Raw genomic sequence first — 26,193 nt, 5'->3', positions numbered from 1 at the left:
GCTCAGGAAATGCAAATATAGTATAATTTATGAATGGTCAGCAATGTTTTAAACAGAATAAAGTTAGATGTATAAATAGAGGAAAGCTGATTGCTATTTAATTGCTACTTAGAAGCAGTATAATGCAGTAATGTTGATACAATCAGAAAGGGGAATGTGATTTTTAATGTTAGGAGAAGCAAAATTTAAGAAAAACACACCTGTCAGAAACTATGACATGCATCAGGACTTATCATTGATTTTGGATTGTTTTGTATAGGCTTCCAAAGCATAGGTAATGCAAAATTTACCAATTGTCAAAGGGACAGTGAAATTAATGGTCATGTATTATTTGAGGATAGATGCATGCCTTTAGCCTTTGGCAATTATAAGAAAGGGGCAATTCTCATTTCTTCACTCTTCTCTTGCTTGGAAGAAGCTACTGGAAAAGTCAACCTTCTAAGATGTAAGCAGATGGACACATAAGTTGCTAAGGAAGACATCTGTTTCTTGGATGCTCTCCATCCGGGAGAGTAGGAGCTCTCACAAGGGTCTTTCATGTTGGGTCTCATTTTTGAAACGCAGAGATAAGTCTCCTAAATATGAACACAGAAATGAGGGGGCTCATTCTCAGGGATTCATGAGCCAAAGGTTCAAATTTATCCAGGTCGTATCCTTCTTTCCTTCTCTGACACTTGCGGAAGTGACAATTGGGCATTTCAATCAGAATAGCAAACGTGACAGGATACAGGAAAAGCAGAAGCTCTTAGGGCTGTTGAGGAATGTACCATTTACTCCAGACTCCAAAATCAAGAGGGCTGCTTGTCTGGGAGACTGGAAGGAGGGTAACCCTTAAGGTAAGTGGTAGGGAGCAGGGATGGCAGGTGTTTTTTAAACACCCCAAAATAGAAAGGAGGAGACTTTTGAATGCTATATGAGTTTTTTTTTTTTTTTTAAACTTTAGACCCCTTTAACCAGGGATATTTAATACATACTATAAAGGTTTGGAGAAACTGCAAGAATTCAGGAAAAAAAAAGATCACTTGCCTAGTTCCCATCATGCAGCATCATCCTCAACTCCGCAAAATGTTCTAAGCTATTTTGGGTTTTCAGAGTCCTACTTTTTGGTTAAAAAAAAGTAAAAGAAAAATAGAAAAGAAAAGAAGAGAAAAGAAAAGAAAGGAAAGGGGAAAAAAAAGAAAAGATAAAGGCACTGCAAGCTCGTTCCAGGAGTTCTTCACACATAGCAAAAAGGATACTCAAGGAACCAAGTTGTAGAGGACAGAAGACTAGCCTATTGGGATCTCAAGCACAGCAGAGCAATTGCTGGAGACAGAGAGAGGTGAACAGACGTCTTCCAAAGTAGGAATGAGAAGCTAAATCACATTCAAACTACAACATAAGCCATAATTGATAGTTTTACACAGAATCTCCCACAGAAGATTACTGAATTGGCATTTTCTGAAGAAGGAACTCGCGTGTGTAGTACATGAAGCCCCACCCCTCCATCTCAGTGTGAATTGGGCTGCTTTCATGCCAAGAGATGTGCAAGATTCGGGCCTGTTTTTGCTGAAGACAAAAGCACTGTATACTCCAGGATGAAAAGCCTGGTATCCTCCTTCTATAGAAAGTGAATATGCCCAATTATGCTGATTCTTAAACTTTTATTTATGTATTTACATTTTTTAAAAGTCCTTCCTTCCGGTAAAGAATCAGCTTCTAGAAGCACAGAATATTACAGCTATTTTCTATCATGTGTTTCCTAGAAGTATTAATGGGGCCTTTGGCCCAGAGCAATACAATTCTGACTAATAAAAACGTCTTTGGAGATAGAGATCAGATCCCAAGAAAGCCTCCCCATTTATATGTCTGTGCCGACACGCATTAATTGAATTGGTTTTGTTAATTACATGCCATCAAGACGATCTGAGCTTAGATGAAAGTGTATTTTACAGAGTAAGACGGAGCATCCAGGGACATCCATTCTGACAGTCCTTCAGAGGTTTCTGTGCCACTGTTGACAACAAATTTAACTCAGTTTAAAAGAGGCCTGTCATGGCAAAGAATGTTCTTGAAATTTCAAAGAGAATATCAGGTATCTTATGAAGATCAAACCCCACCTCTGGGAAACTCAAGTCTTTTCCCTCTGCTGCCTTTGGTAGGTCCGGGTTTAATGTGGATTTAATTAACATGTCATAAAAAGAGAAGAATATTTGGGGATTGATTTTTCCCCAACAATTCTTTCATCACATGAATCCTATTCAGAGACTTGATTCCATGATACCCTAAAGAGCACATCTTTAGTCCCATGAAGTGAAGCAAGGACTGAAAATGTCCACTTACTATGAAAATGTGACATCGAGTGTGATGCTTTCAAAGCAGAAGAAAATCTAACAGAGATTCAACATAATGAGAGGGCAGTGCATGCTACCTCAGATTAGCTTTTAAATTCTAGATAAATAAATACTGCTCTGTGTAAAGATCATTTATTTACTGAGCATCAGCTGTGTACTGAGAATTTACACAAAGCAGGGCACCTGGGTGGCTCGGTCCATTAAGCATCCAACTCTTGGTTTTGGCTCAGTTATGATCTCATATCATGGGTCAAAAGATTGAGCCCTGCATTAGGCTCTGTGCTCAGTGGGGAGTCGACTTGAAGATTCTCCCTCCCTCTCCCTCTGCATCTCCCCCAAATCACACACACATGTTCTCTCTCTCTCAAATAAATAAATCTTTTTTTTAAAGAACTTACCCAGACCTTTTTTTTTTTTTAAGATTTTATTTATTTGATAGAGATCACAAGTAGACAGATAGGCAGACAGAGAGGGGGGGGGAAGCAGGCCCCCACTGAGCAGGGAGCCCGATGTGGGGCTCAATCCCAGGACCCTGGAATCATGACCTGAACCGAAGGCAGAGGCTTTAACCCACTGAGCCACCCAGGCGTCCCCCCCAAACTCTTTTGTATAAAAACATCACACCAACCCTAAGACATCTGAGTCAGAGAAGTTATGTCACTAGCCTAAGATCACATAGTAAAAGAGAAATCTGCAATCTTACTTCGATCCTTAGATTCTAGGTCCATTTTTTTTTTTTTTTTTTTTTTTACTATGGCATCCTACTGCCTCCTAGAGATGAGGTTTTGATTTATAATAAAGAAAATACAAAGGCTTTTTTCATTTTGTGTCTAACAGATATAAAACCATAACATTTATTATCATTTAACTCATTTAATGAAAAATCCCTATGATTCAGTTTAACAATAGTGATCGTATTGGTCTTATAGGAAGGACTAATCCTATGAGAAGAAGTAACATCAGACAAGATCTATGTGAGATAAGATTCAAGAGGTAGCACACAGGGCTCTAGCATTCACTCTCCACCAGCTACTCTTTCTCTCCCATTTTTTTTTCTGTAAAATTTTGAAATCCCATCCTTTTAAACACATGATTTTTGGACCATCACATTGCACACATTAAGACTTTCTTTGAGTTTGGAGATCGGTAAATTACTGTGACCTAGAGGAGATCTCACATTCCAACTTGGATGGATTGATGGTGTCTTGAAGCTTGGAGCTTCAAGACTTGGAGAATTCTGAATTCAAGTCCACGTTCAATAGGATTAATTACCAATGGAAGTTAAGGGAGGGGGCAACAGAACTAGTTCAGCAGTAGCAGAATTAAGTGAAAACAGGTTTCATTTTGTCACAACTTTATTAACCTACACAATCACTACTACCTCAGTGAGAATTTATCTGGTAACTTTCCTAGCATTTAGAGGAAGGGAAGAAGACTGAGAAAGGATCGTTCTGAAGCTTGAGCTCATTCTATAGAATCCTATGACTTACTGTGCCATTTCTGACAGCAAAAGGGGGTCTATTAACAAAATGCAAGGACAATACATGTAAACTACGGCTAGGTGGTATAGTCATCTTAGCTCTGGGGAAAGGCAGTCCCTTAAGGAGTTCCTTCTTCAAATAAGTCCACCCAAATCTTTTTCCTGATGCCATGGCTTTTTCACAGCTGTGGCTCCCAGCAACTGTATTTCCCCAACAGCAAAGAGGAAATGAAGCAATTGCACATGGGTGGGATTCCTGAAACCCTTGGAGATTCAATGTGACACGCAGGAAAGAAACTCAGTCAATTTGCAATTTTTCAGAGGCTGATTATCCAACTAGTGCATTATCTTTCAGAACCTTGTTTTATTTCATCCACCAGTTAATTTAGCAATATGTCAGTTCTGATTAAGAAGGTTTGATGGGGAAGAAGATGAGGCTATTACATAAAATCAGTTTGGGGAATTACCAATAGATTTCAATTATCCATGGTACTCTTACTGAAGGTTGATTGACTGTGAACTGTGGTAATTCAGCTGGACAGCCTTGCTATTTCTAAGATAGAGCTCTCCTTGTCTTTTGTCTCTTTGAGTACACACTGTATGTGCATTTATAGATTCTCACTTGCCCAGGCCCATTATCTGTGATTAACAAGATTTGTTTTTTCAAATTGATCAATGATCACTTAAATCAGTTTGCAGTAATATATAATAATAAAATAAAAGCATGAACTTATTCAATATTCAGTGTCTTCTTATTGAGGGCCTCCGTTCCAGATATAAAAAAAAGGAAACAATAGTGAACTACTCTTTTGAAGGGTAGGAAAACAATCAGAGCCACGTGGAAGATAACATGTGGCACAGAAGACTACTAAACTTTCTTTAAATGAAATTATTATGTAAGTTTAAGAGAACATTTAAAAGGAAAGGCATGTACTTCTGAACATTAGAAAAATATTCCAGGACACAAAGGTTTTAACTTCTGCATTAATTTGTAGCAACCCTTCCTAAAATAGGTTGGATAATCAATCTAATTCACTCATTCAAATTTCGATCATACTTGGAAGCCCAAATTAAGATCCAATTCTCTTTCTGAAGATTGTTGTTGTCTGTTTCAGGTCCAGAGTTTCTCTCTGTTCTTCACTATAAATGCTCACAATACTCATTTTCCCATAATTGAGACTATCTTCAGATATTACTATCTAGTTATCTCACATATGAATTACTGTTTGACTTTTCACATGAGAAACCAGTATTATCACCCAAACTAGCCTATAAATATACATGCATTCTTGTATCTCTCCCCAAGATCTAACAGAATTTTGAATGTATTTGTACCAGGCCATATGAGTTTGCCTATAATTGATCGTTTTTAATCTGTAAAAAGAAAACTTCATATGGTTTAACCTGCTAACACTTCTAGAAACGGTTGTGGTAAGAGTACGATTATATTTAAAACTTTAAATTCATATACATACACACACACACACACACACACCTACATAGATATATACATACAGGTATTATATGTATATATACATAATGTGTACATTATGTATATATACATATAATACCTGTATGTATATATATACATGTATATACATGTATATACACATATATATATATACATATATATAAAATAAATGATTGCATGTATATATATATACATATATATATATATAATAAATGATTGCATTTGGGTTTTTATTTTTTGAGTAGACATTAGCCCCAAAGAGCTCTATTCAGTAGCTTCCAGACATGATTTTTAAGAAGTGAATATGATTACTTTTTTTCTTCCAGGAAAAAAAAAATGTAGTCGAGGTAACAGAGCATAAAATGCTAACTCTCTCAACATGGCAGTATGTATATTGAATTATTTTCTGGCACCATGTACTTATCAACAAATTATGCTATAGAATAATGTTACACATAGATAGTCTTCATTTTGAGTGCTTATGGTAAGCCAGGCACCATTCTAAACATTTCACATCTATCAGCTCACGGAATCCTCACCCTTTACTTCCTTTTTTCAGATGAGCAAATTGAGGCATGACGGGATAAGATAATTTGCTCAAGATAACACAACTAGTAATGATTGAACTGGATGTCAAATTCAAGCAGTCTGGCTTCAATCCTTAATTTAAATACCACATGGACTCTAATCAATAGAAATGGAGTTATTTAAAAATTAAAATAAATGAAAAATCATTTAGCTTTGGGAAATGTGTAGATCTGATAAAGACTATCATTTAGAGCTACAGAGCTGATAGAACATACCCCAAGGCTTGAAGACCTACAGTTTTAGCTCTTTTATATAAGTAACTCAAAATCACTTTGAATTATACTACCTCAGTTTTCTGCATTAAAAATGGACATTTATAGCGCTGACTCTACTATAAGAATTTTATTAGAGGAGAATGAATAATAGATCATACAACACATGAACATTAGAGCCTTGAACTGATTAGACCAGTTTATTTTTATATCTGGCTATGAACATATGCATGCAAATACTTTTGTAAAATTATGTTTAATGCTACTTTTCTATAAACAGCATATCTTCTCTAACACAGATATGTGTGTTTCATTTTCTTTGGTACTTGAAAATTATATAAAAATCACATAAGCAGAGGATAAATAAGACTGCTTAACTGGGTATAGTAATCAATCAATTAATATACTTATGCATACATGATGTTACAATATGTATACATAATTACATACACACACATACACACTATATAATATGTTTGGTAAGAGAATTTGTCTTGATATACCCCTATATTATAGGGGTATATACCCCTATAATCATGAGTATTTTTAATCATTTAACCTTTTTAAAATAATTAATTAAATAATGCAGTGTGATTTCATCTAATGTTAGATGAGATTAAACACATCTTCCTCTGGAATTCTGCAGCAAATAGTAACAAAAGCTACCGGTGGGAAAGCAGATGTTTTAAGTTTCTGGGCCTTAGGTTGGATTGACTGGAAAAACAAAGTAGATGAATTTATAATGTTCAAATGACAACTTTCGGCAAGTATGTTAAAGCAAGACTTGTCTATTAGTTCTAAAGTCTATATTCTAGGAAATGTAACTCTGTGTCTCATAATAAAATAAGCCAAGCACTCCCTTCTCTTTAAGAAAGTATCAGAAGAAGAATAGCCAGGAGTGTTTCTTAGGTACAGACCTAGGTGTCTCCTATAAGGGGAGCCACTCAAAGCCTGGGAAGATTTTTCTGAAAGGAGATGCATGAAAGGAAATGAGAAGCTGTTACCCATGGCCAAGTTTGTGAAGGGAAGAGGTGGAAGCTTTGGTGGACCCACAGCAGAGGCTTATAGCTTTCAAGTCCTACCTATCTGAATTTCTCGAGCTTTCTGATTATTCTCATGAATTACATTTTTCGTGGCATCAGAGGTTAACCTGCCAAGCAAACTGTGGGTTACTCCAGTGTTTGATGTTGTTGTTGTTTTCTGCTTTAGGAGAAGTACTTGGAGAGTCAAACTACACTAGCAGTCAAGTTCAACAGGGCAAGGTTACCTTCTTACAGGCTGTGATGGAGCTCCCCAGGCCACCTCTCAAGAACCCGCTAGCAATGCCCTCCTGTGCCGCTGACACCTCGTACATCAGTGGTGACTCCAAGTTGCTGTTGGTGCCCAAAACACAAAAGAGAACACATTCTGGTGAGACAACTCCATATTCAGAAGAGAATAGACATGATGTGCTTTAGCAAAAGCCAGCTTTTCAGAGTGCACGGAAACTGCAAATCCTGCTGACACTGTTTCTGTTGGCTTTGTTCCCGTAATTGGTGGAACCAATGTGAGCTATTCTCTTGGGAACAGGACACTGTAATCCAGTGACTTCTCTCGGCTTACGTGCACAGGTGTATCTTTCTGACTTCCAGCCCTGCTAGTTTTTCTTAAGCAAGCAGTTTTAAAAGCCAAATAATGCTTTTTGAATGTCACATTAACATAATTTTAATCAGGAGACAGGGCACTACCATGAAAAGAATGTGGGCTTTACAAAAAGGCGCATCATCTCTTTAGATCTCTCTGGCTGGAAGCATTACTTTAACTTCTCTGTCTCCAAAACTCTATACTTATATCCCTTCTCCCTATGTCTAGTTGAAATCATTGCCAATCCTACTTTTCATGATATGGCTGGGAGATTTTGAATTTGGTTGAATTATAATACAAAAGCCCTCTGGATTTAATGGATTCCTAAATATCTCTCTTCTGAAAGCATGAATACTAAGAATTTTTTTTTAATTTTTTATTTTTTATAAACATATATTTTTATCCCCAGGGGTACAGGTCTGTGAATCACCAGGTTTACACACTTCACAGCACTCACCAAAGCACATACCCTCCCCAATGTCCATAATCCCACCCCCTTCTCCCAAACCCCCTCCCCCCAGCAACCCTCAGTTTGTTTTGTGAGATTAAGAGTCACTTATGGTTTGTCTCCCTCCCAATCCCATTTTCTTTCGCCCCTCAAAATCAATAAGAATAGGCCCACACCCCGTCACCTAATAGTAAAATTTACAAGTCTCAGTGACAAAGAGAAAATCCTGAAAGCAGCCCGGGAAAAGAAGTCTGTAACACATTTTATTTTTGTTGTTCTTGACCACGTAGAATATGAACAACTCCTCAAAATACATTTTTTGGAATATGATCTAATAATTCTTTACATAATTATCAAGCCAACATTTAATAATTTTCTCTTAAAAGAAACAGCAAATAGATTAGTTAATGCATTTCTAATATATAACCCTCATGTTTTAAGTTCTAAATTAGTCCATTTTCATTCCATTGGAATTAAACACAAGTCAGAAATACATAAATGTAGTCTATTAGTTTTTACATTATTAATTATTATGAATGTTTTTTTTAAATGACTAAGGATGGTATATATAACAGATTACAGCTTTGGCTAAAAATTACACAGATTAATTCACGCAAAATCTGTTTTACTTTAAATTTTCTTTATTATTTTCTGAGTAATTGCTACCTTGAGGACTAAAGTGAGCTAATTTAAGTGAAAGGAGTGCACTCATGTTAATCCTTGCTTAACTAGGAAAAGGCCATGAAAGGAAAAAGGAAAGGAGGCTTGTACTTGGCTCCAGATTCCTGCTTCCTGCTCTCTGGGTCTGTCCCTTCATTTTTAAATGAACGTTGGGAGTAAAGTCTGTGGTCCTTTCTGGCACAAGAAATCACTTGCAAAACATCATGGAGAGCCCATGGCCTTAATTTTATGGGTGTCTCACAATGTGGGGCTGGTCACTTTGAACTGACACTTAAATGTGACTATCCCTCACACCCAAATCCAGATTCCCTGTGAATGCTTTCCTGGCCTGAAGACAGCTCCGCTTTTACCCAAATGCCAAACATTTATCATTGGTAGGTGTGGAAGGTAACCAAGCTAACTTGGGTCTGCAATAACTTGGCTCATGAGTCAAGAAAATCATATTTTCCAGGGTTAGGACATCTCACATTTCTCTTTACAGGGCTCACAACCTTAAGAGTGAGAAGAAAGTAACTGAGAAGTGAGGTTGAGACAGATCTGATATAAAACAGTGTAGGAAAAGAGCGTCACCAATCTCTGATTGCTCTAGAGGGGAATGACATCTACCCTGGGGAGAGTTACCTAGGTCCAAAGCAAGGGTTAATGGGAACACAGAAAAAAGTAAAAGATCACCCATGGAAATTCCTTGTTTCCCCATAAAGCACGTTGTATATGACTGCAAGTAGACAAGGTGCTATGGTAATCTTCTGCATAAAAAAGTTTAAGGACTGCTGTGTTAATCTAGTGGAAGGACGAAATGACAAGTCTACCCACATATGCCTTGATATGAGAGCCCGACTGCCTTTGAGATGACTCTGAGATCCCAGCTGGAAATGAAGGTGAGGAAAGACCTTGAAAGTGTTGCTTGCCTCTAAGTTTCACTCCTTAGTCCTAATGCTAATTTTGTATAGCACTAATACAGGAAGTGATTTTAAATATATATCTGCATCTATGTGTGTATTTATTTATGAATTAATTTATTTTATCTATTGTTATGAAAATTAAACAGGGTAGTAGTCTCATATTGGAGTAAAATCAGTGCATTATCTGATAAAGCTGACACAGTACCACTGCACCAATATTCAAAGCGAAAGCAACTTCTAGTCCCCAGAAACACATTAAAATCAATTTGGTGACGCCTAATATACATAGGGATGATTCTCTTTTAGACCATGTGACATGGGTGTGAGTTCCCAGTAAGTAACTCGATAATGCAGCCCAATCTGTTCCCATGCCTTTGGGAGGGAGATGGAATTTTTAGAGTATCTGCAAAGATGCTCTCCTGGGTCTCTGGAGAAGCAGAACATTGACTGCTACAGGGTAAGACAAAGACAGCAAGACGAGACTCATGCATTTATTAAAATGAGTACAAATTGGCATTAAAAGAATTGCTGTCAAGATACAGTACAGCTTTATAAGTTGCTCCTAATGAGGAAGGCTGCAAGTTCTTCCCCAGGACATTTTCTTTGATTTTGACAAATGTTGACAATATTTCTTAAGCACATCCTTTCCAGCCGGTTTCATGGTGAAACTGCTAAATGTGTTTCAATGAGGAGGTAGATCAAGGTGGAAAAGAAGGTACAAAAGTAGAGTTTGAAGTAGTGACTTTAACAATACTAAGGGATGAGAAGTAGGTTCCCTTACAGAAAATATCTTATGTGAATGAGGTGCTGAGTTATCACCACAGGGCAATCATCAAGGATTCATGCAGTGCGAATAAGTAGGTCACCATCAGTAGTGACAATGGCTTAGGGAATAGTCAGTGACTTCTCCAGAGAGAGAAGTGTCCTGTTACAGGAAATCAAGTTGTCAGTATGCTGCTGCTCAAAGTTTGGTCTGGGAACCAACAGCATTGCTATCTCTTAGGAGCTGGTTATGTACCCAGGAATTCAGGTCTCTCCCTAGAATTACTGAATCAGAATCTGCATGTTAACATTCAACCTGGGGGATTCACATGTCTGTTCAACTTTGAGAATCATTCATCTGACATGTTAAATTAAATACACATTCCAATTGGTCCTTAAATCTTTGGCATGTGGTGTTTCTTCTTTGAAGAACACCCATCCCAGGCCCCCTCCTTCCTCCTGAATAATGCCTACTCTACCTTTTCCATTTACAAATCACCTCTTGCACCTCCCTCCTCGCCGAGAAGGCCACTATTTCTCTCCAACGTTTCACCAGTGCCTCACACAAACACAAACACACTCACACTCTTACCACTCTTCCTATTCCCAACCTTACCCTAACCCAAGAAATGGGACAGGCACTCTTCTCGTGTGTTCCAACAGCACCCTGTACCATGTCCTGTTACAACACTTGTCAAATGGCATATAATTTTTTAATATTTGTTTATTTACCCTTTAGGCTGTCAATACTGAAAGAACAGAGACCTGTTAGGAGGATGGAGAACAGCACCAGGCAGGGTGGATGCAGAATTAGTACTTATTCATGTTGTTTGTTCTTCTCTTTCTGAGCATCCTGGTGGACATTAACAGATCAGGCAGAAAAGTGTGTTTGAATTCAATGCTTAATTTTCTGCAGTGGTGACAGATGGTGAGATAAGCCACATCTGAGGAGATCATTTAAAGAGTTTCCCAGGATAGTTCTAATGAAAAGGGATCCTGCTGCTATTATCGCTCAAATTTCAAGTAAACAGAGTGTAAAGTTAAAGTAAATTTAGCAGATTCTTAAAGGTAAGATTTGTTCTTATTTCCTGCCCACTTACAGAATGTTTGCAGTAAAATGTAGCAATTTCCATTCCTTTGATTATCTCTCTCGTATTAAGGATATTTACTCGTGAGCTTTACACTAAATCCTTTCGTCTCCATACTGGAAGAAAAATAAAGGCTTACATCTATCAGAAGAGATCTTTGAAAAGGAATTGAGATGGTCTCATGAAATTCAATTTAATGGCATACCAACTAAGAATTTAGAAGACTTTAAAACACAATTTCACGTGGTTCGGGGTGAAAGTGTGCTCAAGTGGATGTCCTTATTTTACTCTCACCCAAACAGATTAACTTTTTACTCGAAGCTCAGAGGTTTAGGTCAATCTTTCAAAAACCGATTTGTTTTTTAAATCACATGATGTTTGTTTCTCTTGCTTTCATCTTCCTTTTTTTAAAAAAAATCATTTTTCCTTTTTCTTTAAGTTCAATTAGCCAAGATATAGTACATCATTAGTTTTGGGGGGTTCAATAACAGACATTAAGGAAGTCACATTATGTGATGAGCACTGGGTGATACATGCAACTAACAAATCAATGACCATTACCTTCACCTTCTGACCAGTCTGTTAACAAAGGCTCTCTCCTTGACCAGACTTTAGTCAGGCTCCTCCAACTGTCCTTTCAATTAGATCTTGACCTTGAACTGCAGCCCTCTCCTTGACCTACTGAGCCTAGTTTTCAGCAAGGAATCCTGCTAAGTTAGTCAAGCAAGAATCTCTCCACCCCTGACATCTGTCCTCATGCCTTGATAGCTACATCTTTGGTTGACCTTTAGCAAGAATACTTATTAGGCCATTTCGGCAAGAATCTCCCTACTCTCAGTATTTCCAGTTAGTACACTGACCCCCTCACTCTGCCTATTGGCTGTAAGTCCCCATTTGTCCCTGTTGTATGTGGAGCTGGGCTCAATATTCTATACTGATGTCTTTCTCCCCTACTGCAGTAACTCAAATAAACTCTACCTTGCATTTTTAGCAAGGGCTTGGTGCAAAAGTTTTTGTTTACAATGTGTGCTCTTATATTCTTCTGCTAGTTCTCTGGTTTTATCTCCTAGGTATGAAGTCCCTTCTTTCTTTCCTTCTTCTTTCATTTCCTTCCTTCCTTCCTTCCTTCCTTCCTTCCTTTCTTTCTTTTTCTTCTATACTCGTATTTTTCTTTTCTATGTTGGAGATTTCAGAGCATGATTTTCTTATCATGCCACCCATACAAATTAAATATGTCCCCAGTTCATTAGCGGCAGACCTAAATGGCCCTCATTAATTTTGTAAGACTTCAGTAAGCTTTTCAGAGGGAAGAACTATCCAAATTTTGAAAATACTTGGAAATACTGTTGAATGTCCTGTTTCAATATTTAAAGGCAACTTAGTGGACACCTTGGTGGCTTCAGTGGTTATAGCCTCTGCCTTCAGCTCAGGTCATGATCCCAGGGTCCTGGGATCTAACCCCCAATTGGGTTCTCTGCTCAGCAGGGAGCCTGCTTCCCTTCCTCTCTTTCTGCCTGCCTCTCTGCCTACTTGTGATCTCTGTCAAATAAATAAATAAATAAATAAAATTTAAAAAAAAAAAAAAGGCAACTTAATAACTATAGAATGGTGAATTTCATATTTTCCCATCTCCTGGACCAGTGAAATAACAATAAAAACAGCAGTAAGATTCTGAAGCAACCACCCTTGTATTCCCAATAAGAACTGTAAAAATAAATCCCTACCTCTGCTTTCACCATAATTCTTCAAATAAAGGACATTTCACAATGTAACAAAAAACTATGATAGATTAAGAATGAAGAATATTTCTTTGTAAGAAAAGATAGTTGATACATTTCACTATCATTTTTGCCTTTAAATCAGTGAAACTGTAGTTGAAGACCTAAGTCTGGGTACTAGCAAATGATAATAAGCAGAATATAAACAGGTCATTCATTATTAATAATACAACAAGTAGCTTCTTCTTAGCAAAAATAGTGGCTTCAGATTTGAGGAAGTGGTGATGCAACATGGAGGCTTAAGTGGGTAGGTGAATAAATGAAACAAGATGGGATTGGGAGTGAGACAAACCATAAGTGACTCTTAATCTCGCAAAACAAACTGAGGGTTGCTGGGGGGAGGGGTTTGGGGAGAAGGGGTTGGGATTATGGACATTGGGGAGGGTATGTGCTTTGGTGAGTGCTGTGAAGTGTGTAAACCTGGTGATTCACAGACCTGTACCCCTGGGGATAAAAATATATGTTTATAAAAAATTAAAAAATTTTAAAAAAAATTAGATATACTCTAACTTAATTTTGATTATTAAAAAAATAAATAAATAAAATAAACAGGGATGCCTGGGTGGCTCAGTTGATTAAGTGTCTGCTTTTGACTCAGGTCATGATCCCAGAGTCCTGAGATCAAGCCCAGTGTTGGGAATGCCTGCTCAATAGGGAGTCTGCTTTTCCCCCTGCTGTGCTCACTCTCCCTCTCTCTCTCTCTTTCTCCCACAGGCAAACCTGTGCACACATTCTCTCTCTCAAATAAATAAATAAAATCTTTTAAATAAAAATAAACAAAAAAGACACATGACTATAGCATAGTTAATACATTTGGGATACAATTTGCATACTAATGGTTAGTGATTTCTCTATTTTAATACTAGTTAGGCTGAAGTCTTTTATCCTGAGAAATTAAATAGAAAATTACTCAATAGAGACTTTTTATTCTGACAACTCTAAAATCTGTCAGATATATCCAGTGAAACCTAAATCTCATCATATCTAGATACAGTGCAAAATAAGTAGATTACAATAGAAAAGACATATGTAGATACAGTGCAAAATAAGTAGATTACAATAGAAAAGACAAACAACTTCTTTCTATAAGAAATGGCAGGGGCACCTGGGTGGCTAAATAGGTTAAGCCTCTGCCTTCAGCTCAAGTCATGATCTCAGGGTCCTGGGATCGAGCCCTGCATTGAGTTCTCTGCTCAGTGGGGAGCCTGCTTCCCCCTACCCCACCCTTTCTCTCTGCCTACTTGTGATCTCTCTCTGTCAAATAAATAAATAAAATCTTAAAAAAAAAAAATACTGTTGAATTCAGTGTTACTGAAGATTATATCTATATATATTATGTAATATATATATAGATAATAGGGAAATAGAAATATAGCTACAGATATAGATGGGTAATACATATATAAAATAGAAAATTAATATATGTGTGTCAGATGTTATGCTTTGCAAGTCCACATATTATCTCTAAGAAGAGGTGACAGCAAGTAATGTCCTCATGAATCTAATCATTAATATGGGGTTTATTAGCTTTGGACCTTAAAAAGCTGTTTCACAATCTCAAGCTCCACCAAGACCCCAAGAAATCATTTTAAAATTATATATTTTTGTTCAGAAAAGAGGATCAAGCAAAATTGTATGATGGCTTACTTAGCTTCTTTTTCCCTTTTTGATAATGAGGGCTATAAGGAAATTTTGCAAGGCAAATATCATGCAAATTGTGTTTGCAAAAAGACTATTTTAATGTAAGGCAAAAAGTACACATCACACACATCACCATTGCTAATTTAGTGTTGGATGAATATGTATTTATCCATGAAGATTAGTAGATACTTCCTACTGAAGTATTTATCCCTAAGAGCTATTTCTGGGGAAAAAAAAAAGTGTTAAGTGTCTATTGTTTCCATCATCAAAACACTTTATGTATGTCACTGTATTCTTTTTTTTTTTTTTTTTTTTTTTTTATTTTCAGCATAACAGTATATGTCACTGTATTCTACTATATCTAGACTTTTCAGATACATTCAGAATGTATGTTACAGGAACCACCTCAGCACCTAAGGATTTCTGTTCTTCCACCAAACCACCTGGCCAAGTGTTTTTATAAAATCTTCTCTATTTTACCTTCTCTATATTACCTTTAACAATAATTATTATCATTTAATGTATAGTGGTGCTTAGAACTCTAAGAAATTCTTTTGCTAAGAAATATTTTAGCAAGCATCTTTAGAAGTAAAGAATTAGAGGTTGACATAGTAGATCCAAGGTTATATTACTTGTAAATAACTGACCTAAGATTTCACCTGCTTCGCTTAGCACTCTACCATGTTCTTCCACACTAAGATCTCTCATATTCCATCTAATCCTTTGCTTCTATGATCAGGACATACAAATGAGTTCTAGTGCAGCCACAGCCCAATGCTTTGGCATTTGAGAAACCCAAATTCATGTTTCCACTCTACCACTTACTCCCTGGATGGAGCTGGAGGGGCTCCTGGATGGCTGGCAGCTGAGTGTCTGACTCTTGATTTCAGCTCAGATCATGACCCCAGGATTGTGACATTGAGCCTTGCATCAGGCTCCTCTCTGGGCCTGAAGTCTATTTAAGAGTTTCTTTGGCCCTCCCACATACCTCCTCCCTCTCTGAATAAAAGAAAAGGACACATTACTGAAACCTCTCTAAGCCTTGTTTCCTCATCTGTAAAATGCAGATTATAATAGAAGCTTTGTCACAGAACTGTTCTGGTGGTTAAATAGGGTTATTCTTGTAAACCAGTAATGTGATGTTGGCATAGGGTTATATTAAATTGAGAAATGAGGGGTGCCTGGGTGGCTCAGTGGGCTAAAGCCTCTGCCTTCGGCTTAGGTCATGATCCCAGGGTCCTGGGATCGAGCCCTACTCTCTGCTCTCTGCTCTGCTCTCAGCAGGGAGCCTGCTTCCCTTCCTCTCTCTCTCTCTCTCTGCCTGCCTCTCTGCCTCCTTGTGATCTCTGTCTCTGTCAAATAACTAATAAAATCTTAAAAAAAATAAATTGAGAAATGATACTGCATTAACCCCTATAAACTAATTTATTCATAATAATTTCCCTATTGGAGTTCTGGCACTTCTAAAAAAAGATTTATTTATTATTTTAGAAGGCTCAACAGGGAGGGGCAGAGGGAGAGGGAAAGAGTCTGAAGCAGACTCCCTGCTCAACATGGAACCCAATGCAGGGCTCAATCTCACGACCCTGAGATCACAAGCTGAGCTGAAACTAAGAGTTGGAGACCTAACCAACTGTGCCATCCAGGCACCCCTCAGTAAATTTTTTATATTAAATTAAACATATACAATCCTTTTGAATAAATGCATAAATACTTCTTACAGTGACATTTCTCTTTCCTGTTCTCAGACGTGGGTTTTGAAAATATATAAAGATTTTCATACTTACGCTGGCTCTTGACTATCATCACAAGATTATAAAATGAAGAAATAATTAACTTTTTTAAAATCCAAGAAAACACAGAATTCATTGAATTCTGTACAAAGATGTGACCCATTCAGACATAGTTTCTATATTTATCAACTTTCATATTTATCAGCATGGGAAAATATCCAGAAAATCGAAGCAAATTCACAAAGCTCACAAAAGACTCATCTGATATTATTGAAAATTTGATTGAAAGTGTTTCTAGGGAAAAGTAGCTGTATTGCCAAAATGCCACTTTAGTTGAAAAAAAAAAATAATAAGATTACCATAATAAATACATAGGAGTAATTTTCTAAGGCATTTTATATTTTCCCTCTGTGTTTCTGCCTGCCCTCTTCATTTGCTTGGGATACCCTTTCTTCTGGAGATACTGGAAATTAGGCTTCCATGGAACCCTGCTTCAGTTATCACAAACATCACATCATGGATCTGAATTAAAGAACTGTTACTAGGGGGGTAGGATCCAGATTTGAACCATGCATGCTGCATATATATATATATATCTTAAGACTTTATTTATTTGAGAGAATGAGAGAGAGCAAGAGAGAGAGCATGAGCAGGGGAAGGGCAGATGGAGAGGGAGAAGCAAGCTTTCTGCTGAGCAAGGAGCCGAATGCATAGCTCAATCCCAGGACCCTGGGATCATGACCTGAGCCAAAGGTGGATGCTTAACCCACTGTGCCACCCAGGCTACCCCCGACATTTATATTTAAATTCAATTATATGAAGGGGTGTCTGGGTGGTGCAGTCACTTAAGTATATGCTTTCAGCTCAAGTCATGATCTTGGGGTCCTGGGATGGAGCCCTGCAGTGAGCCACAGGTCAGGCTCCCCGCTCAGTGGGGAGTCTGTTTCTCCCTCTCCCTCTGTCCCTCAACCCCTCCCCCTGTGTGCTCTCTCTTAAGAAAATAATATCTTTGGAAAAAAAAAAAAAACAATGTGTGATATAATGCATGTTGCTTCTGGGAATATGTAAATTGAAATGACTGCTAAGGAAAATAATCTGCACATGCTTTTCAAGTTTCTTTCTTTCTTTTTTTTTTTTTTTTAAATTCATGCACACCTGTCACCCAGAAATGCCCTTTACGGGAATCTGTTCTAGGGCACGGAGAGCAAGATGAAGTATGTCCTGAGATATTCAACTCAGTATTACTAATAGAAAAAGCTGAAAACAAACAATATGTTCACCAACAGATACAGTGCTGAATTTAGTATGCAGACATTACGATAATGTCTCTTCTTCCCCCGCGGCCATCCCCCCAAGAAAAAGGTACAGGAAAATGTGGCTCTGTTAAATGAACACATGTGAACACAAAATGTTATTCTAGGTCATTTCTGTGCTCAAAACTTTGCAATATTACTGTAGTTTATTTCCAAGAAAGCCGTAAGTCATTGCCGTGGGCTGTAAGGCCCTAGTGCCTGATGTCCCTGTCACCTCTGAGACCTCATGTCCTTCATGCTCTACTGCCTTTGCTGTCCGAGTGCCTTCCCTAGCTTGGAATGCTCTTTGCCCAGAGACCTGTACGCTTCCTTTCCTCATCTCTCTCAGGTCTTTCTCCGAGGCCTCTTTTGGATGTGGCTTCCCCTAACTATCCTGTTTACAACTGCCACCAGACCTCCCTGTCCCTGGCTTCTAATCTTTCCTATCCTGTTCTGCTCTTCCTAGTATCAGTATCATCCTCTAACATTCCACAGAGCAGAAGGTATTTCTCTACTGTTTATTATTTGCTATGAATCTCCACACACTACACAGGCAATACACTGCACAAAGGCAGGGTTCTTTGTTGGTCTTTGTTTGGTTCGTTGTTGGTGCACGACATCTGTGGAAATCACAATTTGGGAAACAAATCTTCACCCATCAAATTAATATATATCAATTTCCATTATAAGGTGCATCTGTATTTTTATATCAAATGAACAGGAGTTCTACAGTCTAGTTCAGGTTCAATTAAAATTGCTAGTTTCTTTCCAAATTTGTTATTTAGCTCTTGAGGTGAGAAAGAACATCTAATTCACTACTGAACCTCAGAATGTGCTTAGCACAATACCTACAATTAGTCAGTGCTCAGTAAATATGGTAGGGCCAATAAACGGCACCACTTAAAATCTTAGCAATTTGTCTTTGTCAGAAAAAACTAAAGACAGGCTCTCAGTTCTCACTTCATGCTTTTGTCTCTGATGGTCTACAGTCCTGAAATACAAATGTTAATGAAACTATCAGATAGCTAGAAATAATCCATATAAACCATAAGGGCAATATCATGGTTTTTGTCAAGATGAAACTCATGTAAATTATAATTGCAGTATTTGAAACCACCACAATAAATGAAGAGATGTGACAACACCCACACGTTAAACAAATAAGCCAGATGAGAAGACAAGCAATTAATATAAATATGCCCAAACTGAAAAACTTCTTATGCCATGTGATACAGTGAAAATATGACTGTGTGGTGGAAGTCAGAAGACCTAAGTTTGGGTCCCAAATGTCACTCTTACTAATTTGAGCTTAGGAAAGTTCCTTCATCTCCCTGAGCCTCAGTTTCCTCATCTGTCAAATGAGAACAATACTGGTTACTTTTCTTTTCTTTTCTTTTCTTTTCTATTCTTTCTTTCTTTCTTTTTTTTTTTTTTTTAAGATTTTATTTATTTATTTAACAGAGAGAGAGAGACACAGTGAGAGAGGAAACAACACAAGCAGGGGGAGCAGGAGAGGGAGAAGCAGGCTCCCAGCAGGGAGCCCGATGCGGGGCTTGATCCCAGGACCCTGGGATCATGACCCAAGCTTAAGGCAAGATGCTTAAAAACTGATCCACCCAGGTGCCCCAATACTGGTTACTTTTCATGATTTGCTGCTGTTGAAGGGAGAAAATCTCAGCCAATAGTAGCAGATCCACTTGACTGACATTCACTCTACCCCTGTCATTATGACAGGACCTTTTACCTTTGTCACTTCATAGCCTCACAGCATCAGGATAGTGGGAGGGGCTGTTAGCCTATTATCTCCATACGACTAAGATTCATAGGTTTAGAATTTTCTCAGAGTTACACAGTTAATTACGTGGCACAATTTGGGATGCAAACCTAGATGAATCTTGGCCTATGCTCTCTCTCAGGTGCCCAGCAGTCTTCACATAGTACGACTTGCTTTGGTCACATTCTAACTTCCTCAAGAACTGTTTTTCTTTCCGATGCTCCCATTTTATGGGGACCTTTGGGCCTAGAGAAGAAAACTGCAGACAAGAGGTGAGGGTACGCCCAAGGGGATGTCTCTGGCTGTTGCACCAGCTTGGATAACCAGTCCTAAAAGGAATGGGCGCTTCAGCCAAACACATTGCCAGCTCCAAGCCTCCATGAAAATGGAATAGAAAAACAATCTCTTTTTGTGATTTCAAGGATGAGGAAAGCTCCAGCCTAATCAAAAATTTCTGCCACCTAGCAAATGTGGATGCTAGAGTCACTACAAATGCCTTAGAGTCATTTAAATGGAAAGAGGGAGCAGGACTCCAAAAGGATGGGACATAGAAAGGGTAAAATTTGATGGTAAGAAAGAGACAACATGCACTGCAGTTTGGAGTTTGGCAGAAATAGTGTTGCAAACCAGAAAGGCTGCAATCAGGGTCAAACCTGCGAGCTGGGAGCCCAGGGGACCCATGGGATGCTGGAATGAAGGAGGAGGCCATGGTTATGACTTGGCTGCATACATGCCCTGGACCCCACACCCCCACAACCAACCTGGATTCCTGGGAGTGTCTCCTGGTGGACAAGGCAGCAGAGAGGCTGGTAGGTGAGTTTGGTTCAACTACCCACATAGCTGATGGAGAGGACCACACCCATAATAAAGAAGTTACAAACACCAGCAGATTTGGAGAAGAGGCAGGAGAGGAACAGGGTGGGGAAAAAAAAGAAATAGAAGTTTTAGTGTCATTCAAGGAGAAAGGTACACTCAAGAAGGTACACTTAAAAAGAACAAAAGTAGCTAGATGAGGAGGTGGTTAATAATTCAAAACAAAACGAAAAATCCTCAGAAAAGGGTTCAAAGATTGCACACATATTTTCAGATAGCCTCTGTTTTGAGTAATGTGCTGGATGTGTGACTGGCCTTCACGCCTTTGATGTATCAAAAAGTAACCCACATCTTGTAGATAAGAATTTCAGAGCCTCTTAACTTAGTTTTTGGGTATCTGTAGGTCAGGAGCATTTTGTGCTTCTGAAGTTTAATATTTAAATATTAAGCTTAATAGTAAGAGAAAAGTAGGGCAAATGATTTTTATGGAAATTTGAATGCCTTGTAATCAAGTTTCTATACAATGCTTACCTGTAGGTATGCTCTAGTCCTTTTTTTTTTCCAAATCAAGTTAGTATGTTAATACCTCAAATCTCAAAAGCTAGAAAATCACTATAACTATGAAAAAACAATAATATATCTATATCTTATACATCAGATTTATAAGAGCATCAGATATATAACAGATGTATAAGGAGACAGTGAAATTATCTTTGCAACTCCATGGCTGGTAGTTAGCAGTAAATGAAAAGAATTTAAGAAATTTATTGTGTGGATAAAGATGCCAGAAAAGACTAAGGCAGTAAGATATCAGAGCTATAAAAACAGGAGATACCTGATGTGGGGGCATGGGTAGCACCATATGTGGTCATATAAGACCTCCAATCTATGCCATTCACTAAAGGTTATAGTTTCCTCTGAAAGGTTTTTGTCTGCTTTCTTTAGACTTAGTCCTAAAAAAAAAAAATCCAATTTATTGATAACATAAAGATTTCCTTTTTAAATTTCACTTTTTGCTTGTAGGCCATATGAAAAAAAATGTACCTTATGTGTGTACTTTGATTTATATTCAGCAAGCATGCTAAAATAATTTATTAATTCTAATAATTAATCTTCAGCTATTTTGTGTTTTCTGTGCACAAAAGCAAATAAACTGCAAATGCTGAGAATTTTGGTTTCTTCTTTGTCACAATTTTTTCTTTTGATCTCTCATTATTGTTTTTCTGTATTGGCTAGGGTCTTCAGTGAAATGTTGAATAGAGTAATGCAAAATCCCTTAAAGTTACTCCAATATGTATTATACTTCCTGTAGTTCTTTATTAAGGAAGTTCTTGTCTTTTTTATATTTTCCTAGTCTTTTTATCCTATCAATCATAAAAAAATGTTGCATTTTATCAAAAGTCTTTTTACAATAATTGATATAACCATATCACTCTCTTCCTTTAGATTGTTAATTTGATGAATTATAATTGATTGGTAATATTAAATCCAGAGATCAACTCAATTTGATTACAAATGTATTATCCTTTTTATATGTTGTGGGACCTAGCTTGCTAGAAATTTGGTTGGAAACTCTTTTTCCCTCTGTGATCATGAATAAGATTGACTGTATTTCCTTTCTTCCCTTGTCAGATTGGTATCAAGGTTATGCCAGTTTCATAAAAGAGATTTAGGGTATTTCTCTTCTATTTGCTGGAAGAGCTCAGGTGGTACAGGAATTAACTAGTCTGGTGAGGCTGTCTGGGAATGGAGCTCTCTGTTGGCAGGGTTTTAACTAAAATCAGTATTTCTAATGTTTATCATGGTTCCTATTTCTTCTTCAGTTACTTTGGTAGGTTCTGTTTTTATTTAAAATTGCCATTTTAATCCTAGTTGTATGTATGTGTGTGTGTGTGTGTGTGTGTGTGTGTGTATTGACATGATGCTTTATACTATTACTATAATTTTGCCTATAGTATCTGTAGGGTTTTTTCTGTTGTTGTTCATTTGTTTTTTTGTCACTCCTAAAATCGTGGTTTTGTGCTTCACCTATCCCCTTTTTAAATTAAATGGGTCGGGGGTTTTTGCCTTTTCAAAGAAACATCTTTGATTTAGAATCTATGTTTATTTTCGATCATATAATTTCAGATCTCATTATTATTTACTTTCTTTGAGGTTATTTTGTTGTTCCTTTTTAAAATCTCAAGAGATCAATATTTACTATCATCTTTAGGCTTTCACTTTTTTTTAATGTATGTCTTTAAGGACATGAATTTTTCTCTTATGATGGCTTTACCTGCATTGAAATGTGGTATATTTATTAACCTTCAATTCAAAGACTTTCTAATTTTCATTATAATTTTATTGATTTTATTTCCATTTATATGGAAAATTTCAATCTATCTTTTCATTACTGACTTGTAATAGAATCGCATTTTACTCAGATACCATGATGTGGCTAACACTGATCTTTGGTATGACAAATTGCTTTGTAATCCAGGTATGTGGCCAATTTCTGTAAATGTTATATGTCATCTGCAGGTTTGGGTTATCATAGTCTAGGTATGTAAATTAAGTTAAGTTGATTATGATAGATCTTCTAAGTACATACTGACATTTTTTGGATAAATTATTTTGTATTTCTGTCCATTTTTTATTTTAATTTTAAGGATACTTTGTTATATGAATACACATTTAAAATGCAGGTATGCCTTACTGATTATTCAACCCTTTTCATCATGCAGTGACATAGTCAACTTCCAGCAATGCTCTTTAGTTTTAAAGGTTATTTTGTCTGATAAAGCAACATCAATTTTCTTGGATTAGCTACTTAATTGTGTATTTTTTCCATTCTTTTAGTATTTTATGTTTTAAATATGTCTTACTTTCTTTGATTTTGCAAAATCCAAATGATAATCTTTGCATTTTCTCTGGAGCATCTAGTCCATTTACTTTTAATGTAATTACTGATATGTACAAAATCCTTTATAATTTTACTTAGTAACGCTCCCAGTTTTTGCCTGTGAGAAAATATCTTTATTTATTCTTGCAGGATATTTTCACAAAGCATAGATTTCTAAACTGGCAACCCTTTCCCTCATATTGTGAAGAAATCACCTCATTATCTTTGGTTCCCATTGTTGCTTTTTTTGATACAAGCTCTCAATCTAATTGTTAGCTTTTAAAGGTAATGTATCTTTTTTTCTAGCTACTTTTAACATTTCGTTTTTCTTTGATGGCCTGGTGATATTTAGCTAATAAAATCTTATGATGATATCAACCTATAAATTCTATTAGTAAATTTTAAATATACTAAAATTCAGTCATTTTCAGCAAGAGGACTGGTGAATAACTTTGTTATATTCCTGGAATTAGAACTCATAGGTATTTCAGATTTATCTGATTGTGTGGGGAAGGACACAGAGAGAGGAAAATAGAACCAACAGGTTTTAAGGAAGAGAAAAATGCAGGTTAAAAACAACCCATTTCCTGAAAAGCTTTTCATGAAGAATGAGAAGCAGTGGGATGGAGAAGGGAGTAGATAATTAAGTGACCTAAAGTTATATTTAGTCACTCAGACATTTCATGCAAGAGCAGGACACTATAGCAAAAGCAGAAACAATGATGGCAATAATGTTTATTATATATCACCCCTTAGAAGTTAAATAAAGCCATCTTCATCTTTTATAAAGATTAATATACAGCTGATGTGATTTACATTTTTCAGGATGGACCTGATTTCAAATTATTTACAGAACTGTACTTCAAAAACACATATTTGGCAGGTTAAGTGCTGAAAAGTTTGGAAAGTTTGAAAAATATGGTCTTCATATATAGATAAATATAGCACACAATCTTTTTCTAGGAAAGCAGGCATACTTTAAAGCAAGTTTACCTCTACACAATATATCAAAATACCAAGGCACAGAAAACACAATAACTGAATTTACTGATAATCATTAAATATTATATTTTTGTGTTATAAATTCATTATAACAATATGTTGTCATTGTGTGTATAGATTTCATTTTGTAGAAAAAGCCTAAGTAAGTGACTCACATACAGAATTCAGATAGGATGCATGCTATCTCCTTACCAGATCTAAATTGCTTTCTCCGCAACACATTTTTTACCCTAATGGAAGTTGAGTAGCACAATCCAATATGTTAGAGTGACAGGTAGAATGATCAATTTTTCTATCACTGTACTCTAGTTTAATTTTTTTAAAAAAGCAATTTAAAAATGATCAGGTTTTAGAATGAGATGCAGACATCAAGGAAAGAATCCAAACATCTACTCTTTTCTCAGGGGTTCATGCAACTAAAAAAATAAGAAACTGGAATAATTGATATTACTGGTAAACTATATCTTTGCACAAATTTAGATAAATTATTTTTAAGCCAACTATCCATTTATAAGGTTACCCACCTAAAAAAGCATTTTTTAATGGTATAGCAACATTCTTCCTTTTTTGTGTAAATCATATTCCTGATTCCAAGTGACTCTATCAGATACCATGAGGCATCATTGAACAGTCCCAATAGTATTTTTTCATCTAGATTAATCTCAATTATTGAAGTTTAAAGGATATGTTTTTCTTATTTCATCTTTAAAGCTAACTTTGCCCAATCCTTCTGCTTTTGGGAGGTGAAATCGAGGCCTAGAGCTAAGATCAGCATCTCTGTTGGAAAGTCAGCAATGAATACTCTCGTCACTTATTCTGCGGTACGTATCTCTGAGACAAAATTTGACATTTGCTTTCTAAAGCTAGAAATGAGAACAGAGCAATCAGAACACAAATGATTAAATAGTTAGAATCTACATGCAACTCTTATTAATGAAAACCTCAAGTATTATGTCACATACGAATTACAGCAACCTAAAAGGTCACCCAGTAAAAAGACCATAAAATGCATACAAATATGCATTTCAGATTGTATAATTCCATAGATTCCCAAATAGCCAAGATTCAAGACACCTTGACTTGTTCTTGGAAATCACATTTCATCCTTTCTAGGGGACACGGAGCAGGAATTTTACTGAGGCTGAGCAGATGAACGTGTTTCATCATTATTAGGACAATATAACCATTGTCACAGCAGGTTGAGGCTGTTGCCTCATTAGATGCCACTGAGAAAAGTGAACTAAGAGCAGTCAGCAAATCCAACTAGGGAGATTATGTAAAGAGATTTCCAGGCTTGGAAATGTGTGTTTGGCGCCTTGAAACACTCACTCTCTTATTTCCAAAGTGTTCAAAGTACAATAAACATGTTTCTGAGACAAATCCTGTGATTTAATATTTAATGGCAAGTTATAGTTGCAAACAGGCAATCAAATAGCTATGTGGCACAGGCAAAGAGGGAAAACAAAGGCTCAAAGTTTAGGAGCTGCCGTTAATTATAGCTCAGGGAGAGAAAGCAACAGACCATCCAGCTTATTCGACTGGTTCTCAGCAAAGTGAAATGAATGTGTCCTAGACAGGGGATCATCCTGCTTAGAAAGGTCTTTCCTTTTGAAAGATTTAAGCTAAAATATGCCAACCAAGAGAAGAAGAGTTTTTCTTTCCTCTTCAACACTGGTTTCAAGATAAGACTA

General features: G+C 36.8%; 1 protein-coding gene across 6 annotated transcripts in view; it reads right to left on the bottom strand.

The window, feature by feature from the left end:
- Window positions 1-26,193, bottom strand: part of SPHKAP (SPHK1 interactor, AKAP domain containing) — a 168,826-nt gene that overhangs the window by 125,151 nt on the left and 17,482 nt on the right. For 4 of the 6 annotated variants that reach the window (XM_082689969.1, XM_082689970.1, XM_082689974.1 and 1 more), the window contains exons 2-3: window positions 20,568-20,646; window positions 7,352-7,457 (exon numbers count right to left, since the gene is read on the bottom strand). In XM_082689969.1, coding sequence (XP_082546095.1) covers window positions 7,352-7,457; window positions 20,568-20,646 — 185 coding nt within the window. The remainder of the gene's footprint in view (window positions 1-7,351; window positions 7,458-20,567; window positions 20,647-26,193) is intronic. The other 2 variants (XM_082689973.1, XM_082689972.1) reach the window with 1 other exon arrangement.

This window comes from Mustela nivalis, assembly GCF_964662115.1.
Source record: "Mustela nivalis genome assembly, chromosome: 11".
Lineage (NCBI taxonomy): Eukaryota > Metazoa > Chordata > Mammalia > Carnivora > Mustelidae > Mustela > Mustela nivalis.
The sequence above is the reverse complement of the archived record's forward strand: the minus strand, read 5'-3'. Positions and strand labels throughout refer to the sequence as shown.